At 47.6% G+C, this 13,207-nt stretch overlaps 1 protein-coding gene across 1 annotated transcript in view; it reads right to left on the reverse strand.

Annotated features, from left to right (window-relative positions):
* The window catches only part of sdccag8 (SHH signaling and ciliogenesis regulator sdccag8), a 75,179-nt gene that overhangs the window by 40,299 nt on the left and 21,673 nt on the right, over positions 1-13,207 (reverse strand). Inside the window, exon 14 of the mRNA XM_083658445.1 lies at positions 1,567-1,694. Within this exon, the coding sequence (XP_083514571.1) occupies positions 1,567-1,694 (128 nt within the window). The remainder of the gene's footprint in view (positions 1-1,566; positions 1,695-13,207) is intronic.

A 13,207-nucleotide genomic window follows, 5' to 3' on the forward strand; every position in this document is an offset into this window, starting at 1 on the left:
GGCTGAGGTCTGCCAAGACCAGAACCACCCGCCACAAGACCAGCTTCTTCCCAACCGCCATCAGCCTCACCAACAAGGCCCGGAAACCCCTTCCGCCAAGGGCCTCACCAACAACCCCCCCCCCCCACACACAAACTCACTACCTCCTCCTAAACTCAACTGAACTCCCCCCCCCATAAAACTGGAACTCATACTGTATCTAATTTAATGCCTGTCTAACTGGGACTGGTAAATTGATGTAAATTCCCTGCACATTAATGCCTATTTAACTTAGCCTGTAAGTTTCATGTACATTCAATGTAAACTCTTATCTAACTCTGACTGTAAATTCATGTAAATCCACTGCCTATTTAACGTCTATTTAACTCAGTCTGTAAATCTCATGTAAATCCAACGTAAATTCATATTTATCATCCACAGAACACTTCACCACTCATGTACATATTGTATATATTGACTCGATTTGATTCGATTTGATTGCACTTGCAACCTTGCGATTGCCGTTAGTTATCTTCCTACTTCTTATCCCTGCATATTGATGTGACCGCTACGCTGCATACAGACACTAAGACAAATTCCTCGTATGTAACTTGCATACTGTGGCAATAAAAGTGATTCTGATTCTGATTCTGAAAAGGTTTGAATGCTGCCTGTTGGGAAGTCTGAGGTTCAGGTACACAAGACTTTGACGTTGTTTCTGTGACGAGCACAAGGAGGAGGAGAAGAACATAAGACAGAGGCCAAATCCTGTAGGTGTTTGAGGTGTGGACATCTCGGCAGACATTGTAGCAGCGTTGCTTCAGGTCATGGTAATGGGAGAGCATGTGTGGGTAGAGAGGTGTAGAGAGTAGGGGTGGGACAAAATATTGATACTCACGGTATCGCGATATTTCCACTTGCGATACGTTATCGATACACTGGCACCAAGTATCGATATGTTTATTTAAAAAAAATAATAATAATAAACAGGCTAAAATATTATGCTGTGTGTGGTAGTTGAAACATAGTTTCAAGTTGACGTTTATTTATGTTTGTAGTTGAAACAAAAACATAAATACTGTAGGCTACATGAATGGAAATGTTTGATCATTAATATCTACTTTTAGAAATTATATACAGTAGGTAGGTAGGTTATATAAGTTTTCTTGTTTTAATAATAATAATAAAAAGACTTAATGTGTAACTTTTCCTCCGTGGTATGGAAAATGGTATGAGTGAGTGAGTGAACTCAGAGAGTTCATGTCAATTCTGCAAATAAATACATAATACCTGCTTCTTGCCTTTTAGGGGTATTTTTTTCTCTTCAGTTACACAGATATCGTGATGTATCGTAGGTTAAATTTCTTCCAATATATCGATTATCGCAGAATCGCTGTATCGTGATAATATCGTTATCGAGGGCCAAGTATCGTGACCATATCGTATCGTGAGTTACTCCACGATTCCCACCCCTAGTAGAGAGGTGTAGAGAGGCGTAGAGAGGTGTGTGAGGGGAGAGTCTCTGAGTGATGATGACACTGTGCTGAAGCCCACTCAGAGCTCATGGCAGCGGTGGAACCAACGAACCTCTCTGCTGGTGCTGTGCCTCCGTTTGCTCCAGCAGCACCGCCAGCTCGCCCTCGCTCTGCCGCGCAGCCTGGCTCACGGCCGCCACGTCGTCCTCACGAGCGCGCTCGGCACTCTCCTTCTCCTGTCTGGAGGAGAGAGAGAGGAGGGAGGAGGGCTGTCAGAATAAAACATCATGTCTGTTTGTTTTTTCTTTATTTATGATGAATTATAGGGGTGCACCGATCAGAATTTCTGGAGTCGATTCCAATGATGGATTTTGTAACAGTACCAGTTACATCGTGCTATAGAGTCCTGTGTAACAGCACTTTCTGTGGCTCGTGTGTGAAAGCGGCTACAGAGAGAGGGGGACTCAGGAGGGGTGGAAGGGTAAAAGTGTCAGGCCCCTATCAGCTTGAAGACCCCTGAGTGATACTGCAGCTGTCCACAACACACACACACGCACGCGGACACACACACACACACACACACACACGCAGACACACACACATACACACACACAAAAGACAACAGCAGCCAAAAGGATGTATAGTCCATTAGAACCAGAACCAGAGTTTGATCCACTGAGTGTTTAACAGACACGGTTGAGATTGTGAAGCAGAAGATTGACGCTTGACTCTAGGATCTCTTCTCCTGCTTGTCACCTTGCTCGTTTCAAGTTCAACATTTATAGATAGGATTCAGTGTACAGCATCATACACTAATGCTGAAAACATGATCCTAGTATGATATGAAATCAGTCTATCACATTCACAACCCCACATGAACCAAATCACTGATTGCTCTACTCTCATCGAAGTCAATATGACAATTCAAACAAAAGGTGCTTGTTCCTGCTGGCGGTGAGAAATGTATTTTTGCTCATGTATGAACAGAAGTCGCTCCAACACCGGGACAAAGAGAGAAGGAAAAGAAACACAACAAAGACGGGGAGAAAACTAACACATCAACAGAACCTTCCTGAAGTCCAACAGCGCTGATGAAGACAGAAGAATGAAGAGAGAATTCTCCACTTTAAGTGAAAACTTTTCTCCCCTACAGCGTTTGGCCCGCAACTCTAAAGTGACCGCGTCTGTCTGTTCCTTCCTCCCTGTGTGTGTGTGTGTGTGTGTGTGTCTGTGTGTGTGTGTGTGTGTGTGTGTGTGTGTGTGTGTGTGTGTGCGCGTGTGTGTGTTTTCTCCTGCTGTCCTGCTGTCTGGGGTGTGAAAGCGGGTGGCGGGTGTGCAGGGGACACTCGGAGAGTGTGTGTGCTTATGAGTGTGTGTGTGTGTGTGTGTGTGTGTGTGTGTGTGTGTGTGTGTGTGTGTGTGTGAATGAACCCCTGCTGGGCTTGAACAGCAGCCTGAGCCACCAAAGCGCACACCAGGGCTCAGCGGGAGATGGCGGGCCAGCCATTGCCAGCCATTTGGTCCTGTGAGGGGTTCCAGGGGGGCCGTGTGTGTGTGTGTGTGTGTGTGTGTGTGTGTGTGTGTGGTGGGGGGGGGGGGGGGGGGGGGACCTGGGGGGGGGGGGAGGGACACCAGACCTGTTTACCCACCAATTAGCATCAGACAGACAGCCAGGAAGTTCCAGCAGTCAGCGAAAGAAGAGAAGGACGACCAACAACAGAAGGAGATCGAAATATAGAATAGAGTGAGAGAAGAACGCATTTGGCAAATGTTTGTCCATGCCGACACAGTTAGCCAATATTTCACAAGTAGAGCGGAATGGAGCAGCACACGACGGAACAGAATCAACCAATTCAGGCCTTGGGTTCTTGCTCTGGGTGTGGGAGCAGCAGGCTGGGTGGCCATCTTGAACAGGGCTGCTGCCAAACTTAGGTTACTGTTCGTTCAGTCAAAAAAACTGACTCCACCAACAGCAGGAAAACAGCAGAACCAGCGCACCTGAAACTTGAACTTTAGATGGACTTTCGAGATTTGAGGCCCCTGATGGAGCGTCTAGGACAAAGCCTGGTACTCTGCATGACGAGCACTGTGAAAGGCAAGAAGCCGAGGAGGGACGTCAACCATGGAAGAGCCAGGCCCTGGAGCAGAGTGTTCAGGGCGATGGGGAGGGAGCAGAGGCTGAATATGGGGGGGGGGGGGCCGGAGCTGGATGATTCTCCCTGGACAACAGTCTGCCTTCCAGCTCATTGGTGAATGCATTCTGGGTTGACGCCGATGGCAGGAAGTCATGTTTGGGCCGTGGAGGAGGCAATGGACTGAATGTTCCGTTAGCGGATAGCTGCGCCTGTTTGTAGCTGCCTGGCCCCGGCGCACTGGAGGACAGCTTGATAAGTATGGCTGGAGCTGCGCGGGCCGCGGGCCTAAGGTGGGTTGGAATGACTCTGGGGCGGTGGCCAGGTACAGAGGGCTGCTGGGTAAGTGGGAGGTGGCAGAGGCGGTGGTGGGCTGGCTGGCCGGCTGGAGCGGGGGGGCCCGGTCGGGCGCTGCCTGCCTAAGTGGGCACTATTCAAGCTGTTGCCCATTAAGATGTGGGGTGCCAGGCGCCGACCAAGCGCGGCGTTTGCAGCGCCCCGCGGTGCCGCCGGCGTCCCCGCGCCAGGAAGCTTCATCAGAGAGCGAACGCAAAGTGGAGTCAGACGGAGGACTTGGAGACGCTCGCTGACCCACACAGACACACCCCGCCGAGCGATGTTTGGCCTCAAGTAAGGATCCTAAACACAGTCTCTCGCAATAAACATGATACACACACACACACACACACACACACACACACACACATCAGGTATATAAGAGAACACACACACGTCAGGTATATAAGAGAACACACACACACATGCACACACACTTCAGGTATATAAGAGAACACACACACACACACACACACACACACACGCACACACACACACACACACACACGTCAGGTATATAAGAGAACACACACACACACACACACACACACACACACACGTCAGGTATATAAGAGAACACACACACACACACGTCAGGTATATAAGAGAACACACACACACACACAAACACACACACACACGTCAGGTATATAAGAGAACACACACACACACACACACACACACACACACACGTCAGGTATATAAGAGAACACACACACACACACGTCAGGTATATAAGAGAACACACACACACACACACACACACACACACACGTCAGGTATATAAGAGAACACACGCACACACACGTCAGGTATATAAGAGAACACACGCACACACACGTCAGGTATATAAGAGAACACACACACACGTCAGGTATATAAGAGAACACACACACACACATACACACGCACACACACGTCAGGTATATAAGAGAACACACACACACACACACACACGCACACACACGTCAGGTATATAAGAGAACACACACACACACATACACATACACATACACACACACACACACACACACACCTACAGTTTTGTACACTAAATGTTAAAGACATTTAGTTGTCATTTCAAACCACCGAGAAATGCGCACATAATTGGTGCAGCTCTGGACCAACTTTGAAGTGTTCATTGTTGGGAGCACTTTCAAATACAAAGCACCTCACAAGTGGTTCCTTTTGTATTTTTCGTCTATAAACCAAACTCAGATGGTCGAGAGACAAATGTATCAATGATTTGCATCTAATATAGTGAGAGGAAAAGTGACGGTATAATTCCTCAAATGAATGCATGGACATGTTTTTGTTTCTGCTCTGCAATGTTCCTCCGTTGCAAGATAACAGGTGTGAAATTAACATACAGGTGAAAGCTTGTGAGCAGCCTATAGGACAGACAGACACACACACACACACACACACACACACACACACACACACACACACACACACACACACACACACACACACACACACACACACACACACACACACACACACACACACACACGCCAGCTTTGCTCGCCACAAAGAAGGGACTGTTGGAAGATGTTGATGATGGCGGCAAAGAGCTGTGGAGGAGATGCTGAAGCAGAGTGAGAGGACCATCTGTACGACTGGATGTGCTCACTGCTGACTTTCAGCCATGTTCATTTCATTACAATCACAAATGAGGAAGCAGATTTTCTGATTCAAATGCAAACTTTAAAAAGACAATAAGCACAGTGAGTAGCGTTAAAAAGACAATGCGTAGCAGTGAGTAGTAGTAGTAGCAGCAATGAGTAGTAGTAGCAGTGAGTAGTAGTAGTAGTAGTTAATCAGTATGGACAGATAAGTCATTGAGAATGACTGATGTTTAGGTGTTTACATCTCTCAATTGCAATTTCAAGACAAGGTAGGCCTGCCTTCTTCCACTCAAATGGATCCATAGATCTATATACCTAAAGATACAAAATATATATTTGCATTACAATTAATTATTAAACCAATACACACACAAAGTAAAACAATTCTTTGGTGAGCTTCATCTTGGGTGTGTGAAAATGTTCACTGGACTTTAATTGTAATGAACCAAGACCATCAATTACAACTGCTAACAACTTGCTCACTCTCACGTGCACAAAATGGTGACAAAATGACACTTGTGATGATTCATTTTTGTGGTGGAATTCGAGTGAAGAGCAGCTATTTATGAGAGAAGACACTCATCATGATGTGCCTGCGTGTGTGTGTGTGTGTGTGTGTGTGTGTGTGTGTGTGTGTGTGTGTGTGTGTGTGTGTGTGTGTGTGTGTGAGCGTGTCTGTATGTATGTGTCAGAGAGAAATGCTGAGAGAGAGAGAGAGAGAGAGAGAGAGAGGCCTTGTGTATGTATGCCTGAGAGAGAGAGAGAGACACTGCCAACAACAGGGATGGGTGCGTTGCAAGGAAAATAAAGTGACATATTCTAACACTTTGCTACGCTAATGTAGCGTTGACACTGCATATACAACAAAGCTCAGAAGAATTCTTCAGTGTAGCAGACCACACACACACACACACACACACACACACACACACACACACACACACACACACACACACACACACACACACACACACACACACACACCTCAATGTGTTTTAGCACATTTTATTAAGTCTCTGGGTGACGCAAGTCTATCACACTTTGCACTTAATGAAACAAACAAATGAGAGAGACGGCCTGATGCAGCCTCATTGCTACACAGCTCTGCTCTGTCCGTCCATCCCTCCATCCCTCTCTCTCTCTCTCTCTGCCATCATCCCTTTTCTGCTGGTCCTACCCCCCCGCCCCCCCGCGCACCACCTCCCTCCCCCTCTCTCACTGATCCCTCCCACCCTTTTTTCCCTGTAACTAAACTGGCTGTGTCTCTCTCCATCTGCTGGTTCTTCCTTCAGCGGCCCTGCACCTGTTCACACCTCCTCTCCTGTTGGCCACCTCTCCGCTCCTCTCCCCCTCTCCCCTCCTCTCCTCTCCCCCTCTCCTCTCCTCCTCTCCCCCCTCTCCTCTCCGCTCCTCTCCCCCTCTCCCCTCCCCTCCCCTCTCCTCCCCCCTCCTCCCCCCCTCTCCTCCACTCCTCTCCTCTCCCCCCCACCTCCTCTCCCCCTCTCCTCTCCACCTCTCCTCTCTCCCCCTCTCCTCCTCTCCTCCTCTCCTCTCGCCTCCTCTCTCTCCCCCCTCTCCTCTCCCCCACTGCTCTCCTCTCCCCTCTCCTCTCCTCCTCCTCTGCTGTTGGCCACCTCACCTCTCCTGTTGGCCACCTCTCCTCTCCTCTCCTCTCCTCTCCCCTCCTCCTCTCCCGTCTCCTCTCCTCTCCTCTCCTCTCCTCTCCTCTCCTCTCCTCTCCTCTCCTCTCCTCTCCTCTCCTCTCCTGTTGGCCACCTCTCCTCTCCTCTCCTCTCCTCTCCCCTCCTCCTCTCCCGTCTCCTCTCCCCCCCCCCCCCCCTTTATCTCCCCCCTCCTCTCTGCTCAGTGCGATGCTGCCAGGCCCGTTCCTGGCTCAGTTAGCCTCTCTGTCATTCAATCCATCTGTCGGCAAGTCAACTTTGTTTACAGCGGGCGGCCCAGGCCGCTTCTCTTCTTCAAGGAGCGCTGGAGCCCCACCCCCACCCGCCACCAAGGGCAGCAGCGAGCAGCAGCGCCGGGAAAAACGGAACACTGCAACTGTTAAATTACGGGGGGGGGGGGGGCTTAAATATGGCCTCCCCCTCCTACGCACACAAGTGCATAAGCACGGACAATTACTCTCGCAAAATATACACATCTTGGAAGCTGCCTTTCTCTCACTCGCATGTATAAATGCACACCCGCCCGCATGCATGCACACATACACATACACATACAGACACATGCACACGCACACACACAGACACATGCACACGCACACACACAGACACATGCACACGCACACACACACAGTTACAGCACACATTCCCTCAGATAGAGATGCAGCACTAGATTGGAATAATTAGCTGCTGATTGGCCTCTGTCATCATCCTATTCGCTCGCAAAATAAAACGAGAGGAATTTTAAAAAGTCTTAATTGGCACAGATGACGGACGGTCTTAACGGGCTGGCAGTGCGGACATCTGTGACTTTTAAAAATAAACCCGCAGCATACGTACAATATGCTCACACACTGACCCCATCCAGAAAGCCGGGACTCCACGTCGGCGTGGAAGCTGTGCCCTACACAAAGAGTTGCGGGGAACATATGTGACGGTGTGGGGGTCGAATCCTCCACAGCTCACAGGTAGATGAGCGACTCGAATTAAGAATAGCATTTCAATAAGGACACCAGCTTCCACTTATTTGTTTAGCATTTTCTATTTTGATTCAAAGTAATCCCCAGATACAGTAGATAATACATTTATTTTATATCATATAAATGTTTGAAATCGTATTAAAATATCTCATATGAAATAATAATAATTAGGGAAGGGGGGAAAATAATAGTGACATAAGCTTTGTGTGTGTACATTTTGGAACTGATGTTAAAAGATAAAGTTACATTTTGAGATATGCTCTGCCTGCGTACGTGCTTCCCTGCGTCCGTCCAGTTCTACGTCTTAAATGAGGCTGCGAGTTTAGAATGACGACAGGCAAGAAGTCGTCTCAAAGAAAGACGAAACATTTGAGAAAGAGCTGCCAGAAACGTCAGTGTAAAACATGGAGTGTTCTCCCCCGGTGCGAGCGCAATCCACCTGTGCTGGAATTCACTTCACACCTGAGACGCACCTGATGTCATTTCAAACGCCCCTCAACCCCCCCCCCCCCCCACTCCCTGTTATAAGCTGGGGGGGCAACTGACACACACACACACACACACACACACACACACACACACACACACACACACACACACACACACTCTCTCTCTTCCTTACGCACCCAAATAACCAACAGTGAGTGAAACTGTCAATTTCCTCTCTTCTCTTCTTCCTTTCTCATCCTTTCTTTTCAATCTCTCCTCTCCTCTTTCCTTTCCGTGGCTCTCCTCCTCTCTCATCTGCTAAGCTCCTCCTCTCGTCTCCTCTCCTCTCCATGTGGTGGCCTGTGCGCTCCTGGGCCAGTAGATCCGGTGCCCAGTGAGGGAGAGACGGCCATTGAGGTGGAGATCAAAGAGAGGCGATTTAAACCCAGTAGGGGGCAGTAGTAAGTCCGTGCTTTCCTCCTCTGTGTTCCTCTCTAAACTCCACCTCTGGGTCACCCCGGGTTCAATTCCCGGCGGCGGTACTTCCGGCTTGGTCAGACGCAGACACAATACTGTAAGTGGCGGGTGGGAAGCCGGTAGGGAGTCCTGGTCAGCTGCACTACTAGTTGCCTCCTCTGGTCGGTCAGGGTGCCTGTTCGGTGGGAGGGGAACTGGGGGGGGATAGCGTGATCCTCCCACGCATGCGCTACATCCTGCCGGTGAAACGCCTCGATGTCAGGTGAAAAGCGGCGGCTGGCGACTGCACATGTATCAGAGGAAGCACGTGCTCGACTACAGCTCTCCCCAGATCGGCAGAGGGGCGGAGCAACAACGGGACAGCAGGGGGGATTGGCCAAGTACAATGAGGAGAAAATGGGAGGGGGGGGGGAAATGTCCAAATAAAAGGAAAACAGAGATCGTCCTCCTCACCTATAAAGTCCTGCATGGTCTGACCCCCTCATACTGTACCTGTCTGACCTACACCAACTCTACACCCCATCATACAGGCGCGGACTGCATAATCGGGCACGTCGGGCCGATGCCCGGTGGCCTGGACTGCAAAAGAAATAAATAAAATAAAATAAAATTGTGTGCCCGCAGTCAGGCCACTCACTGAACAGCAGGCCAGGCGCCGCCTACTGGTTTACTAGTGGTTTTATTACTTATTAGTTAGTCTGAAGTAATAATTACACCTCAGGGTTAAAGTGGGTGCATCTCATTGTAAAATTGGACTCAGAAGCTCGGAACCATAGACGGTATGAAAATATGGACAGAGCCACCGTGATGTCACTCATTCATTTCTGGACTCTTGTGTTGGAGCTAGGCATGGGTCGATTTCCGGTTTTACCGGTTCGGTTCGGTATACGAGCCCAAACCGGTTTGATCATGTGCAAACCGAAAAAACCTAAAAAAAAAAAAAAAAAAAAAAATTGCCAGTCTATTCTGATTGCACTATTGTTCGTATTAGCCTCTTCTCAAGTTGCACTAGTAGGCAAAAGTCTTATTTTGTTTATTATGTTGATGTTTGAAGAAAAGTTAAGCTGAATAGTTATGAGAAATAAAAACAGTGTGTTGTTACAGTTAAAAGGTTCTGCTTATTTGTATTCAGTGTTCGTGCTGGTTGGCAGCATACCAGCTTAGAGGTGCATTATCGCCAACAACTGCAGCCGCTTTGATACGTTTTTTGGGGGAATATCGAACCGGTTTCAAAATGTTCAAACCGACCCATGCCTAGGCCCTATATTGTGTGAATTTGTGAGTTTTGAAGTTTATAAGGCAGCTCAGCTGTAAGCCAATCCATTCTGATTGCACTGCTTGTGTTTTTATTAGCCTTTTCTCAAGTTGCACTATAGGCAGAAGTCTTATTTCATTTATTATTTTGATGTTTAGAAGAAAAGTTGAGCTGAATAGTTATGAGAAATAAATATAGGGTGTGTTTGTTACACAGGCGTCCTGCTTCTTTTTATTCAGTATCATTGCTGGTTGACAATACCAGCTTAGAGGTGTATTATCGCTATCAGGTGGACTGAAGTTGCACTACAGACAGTTATGGGCCACACTCGGGAGCCCTGCTTAAATTCTTTTTTTTTTTTTTTTTTTAATTACAAAAAAAATCGGTATACCGGTTCGATCCGGTTTAGACGGCAATATCGAACCGGTTTTAAAATTTTCAAACCGACCCAGCCCTAGTTGGAGCCTTGAGTTTTGCATTGCTCAACACTTGGCTATAGGCTATAGAGACTAAAACCATTGTTGGCCTAATTTTTCAGAAACAAAGGTTGGGGCTTGAGCAGAACACACTACCATGTCTTTAATGTTAGGGGTTTGCTTAAACAGGAAGATGTTTAATGAAACTGAGAATATGTCAATGTTTATTATTATTGTTATGACGTGTAGTTCTTAAGCCTGTGGAGAATAAAGCTGCGTACACACCGACCTATTAAAGTTTTTCGCTGGCATCGAGTTTACATACAAAGTCAATGCAAACGAGCGATTGAGCGTATATTCGCCCGGGAGAAAAATCGCTGGCCGTCCGAGCGACAGAGACAGAGCGATAGGGAGAAAACTCGCTCGTCGCCCGAGATTAAATATCCCAACTCGAGCGAAATTTCGCTGGCATCAGTCGCTTGCTGTTCAATGCTGATTGGCTGCCGTGTGAGAGTGAGTCAAGGATCACACTGGCTTGGAACAAACCGCTGGTTTATTGTGTGGCAACAAACCGCATTGACAGGCTGACAGCTGACATGAAGTGAAGTCTGTAGTACCGGTACAGCTCGCGTTAGGAGCGAGCTGTACCTCTACACCCCCTCATACCTGTCTGACCTACTCCACCTCTACACCCCCTCATACCTGTCTGACCTACTCCACCTCTACACCCCCTCATACCTGTCTGACCTACTCTACCTCTACACCCCCTCATACCTGTCTGACCTACTCCACCTCTCCACCCCCTCATACCTGTCTGACCTACTCCACCTCTACACCCCCTCATACCTGTCTGACCTACTCCACCTCTACACCCCCTCATACCTGTCTGACCTACTCTACCTCTACACCCCCTCATACCTGTCTGACCTACTCCACCTCTCCACCCCCTCATACCTGTCTGACCTACTCCACCTCTACACCCCCTCATACCTGTCTGACCTACTCCACCTCTACACCCCCTCATACCTGTCTGACCTACTCTACCTCTACACCCCCTCATACCTGTCTGACCTACACGACATCCCTCACGTGGACCAAAAGATCCACCCTTGGTGAGCGAGCGTTCTCTGCTGCTGCTCCCGAGCTCTGGAGCTCCCTCCCACTCTCCATCCGTGACTCTGTCTGGCTCCATCAACCTTTTCAAAATCAGACTAAAAACACATCTCTTCAGTCTGGCTTCTCCTCAGCACAGCCTGGGTTCAGCGTAGCACCATCCCATAACTGCTTTTAGTACCTTTTTCATTCTTATCTTTTTCACAAAAGACACTTTCCACCGGGACTAACAACTTTTCTGGGGGAAACTGAACTGCTACATATTGCCTGTATATTTTCTTGTGAAAAAACAGCGCAATAAACTCTTAATGTCAGAAGGTGTAATCTAATATAGCACGACATTTATAGATATCCAGGTATGATCAAACATTTGACAGTAACCTCGGGTCACAAGACAGTCTGAAATGATGGCTATGTAACCATGGATGGATGGATGGAAGAGGGCTGGTGCTCTCCCAGTCTGTCTCTGTCCTCCAGCAGTAGTGTGTGTGTATGTAGTGTGTGTGTGTGTGTGTGTGTGTGTGTGTGTGTGTGTGTGTGTGTGTGTGTGTGTGTGTGCGTGTGTGTGTGTATGTAGGCCAGTGTCCCAGGGCACACTTGGCAGGGGTGACAACAGTTGTAGCTGACAGATTTGCCTCCATCTTGCCTGAGGTCTCCCAGTCAGCGATCTGTCTATTCTATCCATCCCCAACCCTGCAGGACGGAGACCAGCCCCGCAGGACGGAGACATGGCTGTGCTACATAATGCTGCTCCTTCAAGTGTGTCATTTAGAACATCCAAATATTGATCTTAGCGCAAACTAACTCAACTGAAGTTCCAGTACTGTTTAAGGGACGCCGCATGTTGTTCTAAAAATTAAGAATTTTGTCCACTTGGATCTTGGATTGTAAGAATCGTGATTCTTATCTTCCACGATTCACAACTCCCAATAATCAATTTTCTTTCTTTTTAAAAAATTACTCGCTAACTTATTTTTGTCTTAGTTTGCCTTTGTGTGCAGTGTACTGTGTTTACATTATTACAGTCAGTTTAAATACTTAAAAAAATCTACATAATCTTATACACTTTATTCTGCTTTGATGCTTGATGCTTTATATGCAGGAATCCTGAAGTTAAATTCAGTACCTTTTAAGACCTTTTTTAAGACCTCTTCAATATAGGTTTAATCACGATATGATATATAGATTATTTGGACAACGATACGATATTTGCTCACATCACAAAGTTTGTCACGATACGATTTTGATTCAAATCAGGGGTCTGCGATCGATATGAGACAATATCATAATTATGCCCATTTAACA

Source organism: Poromitra crassiceps, assembly GCF_964638095.1.
Source record: "Poromitra crassiceps genome assembly, chromosome: 22".
Classification (NCBI taxonomy): Eukaryota; Metazoa; Chordata; class Actinopteri; order Beryciformes; family Melamphaidae; genus Poromitra; species Poromitra crassiceps.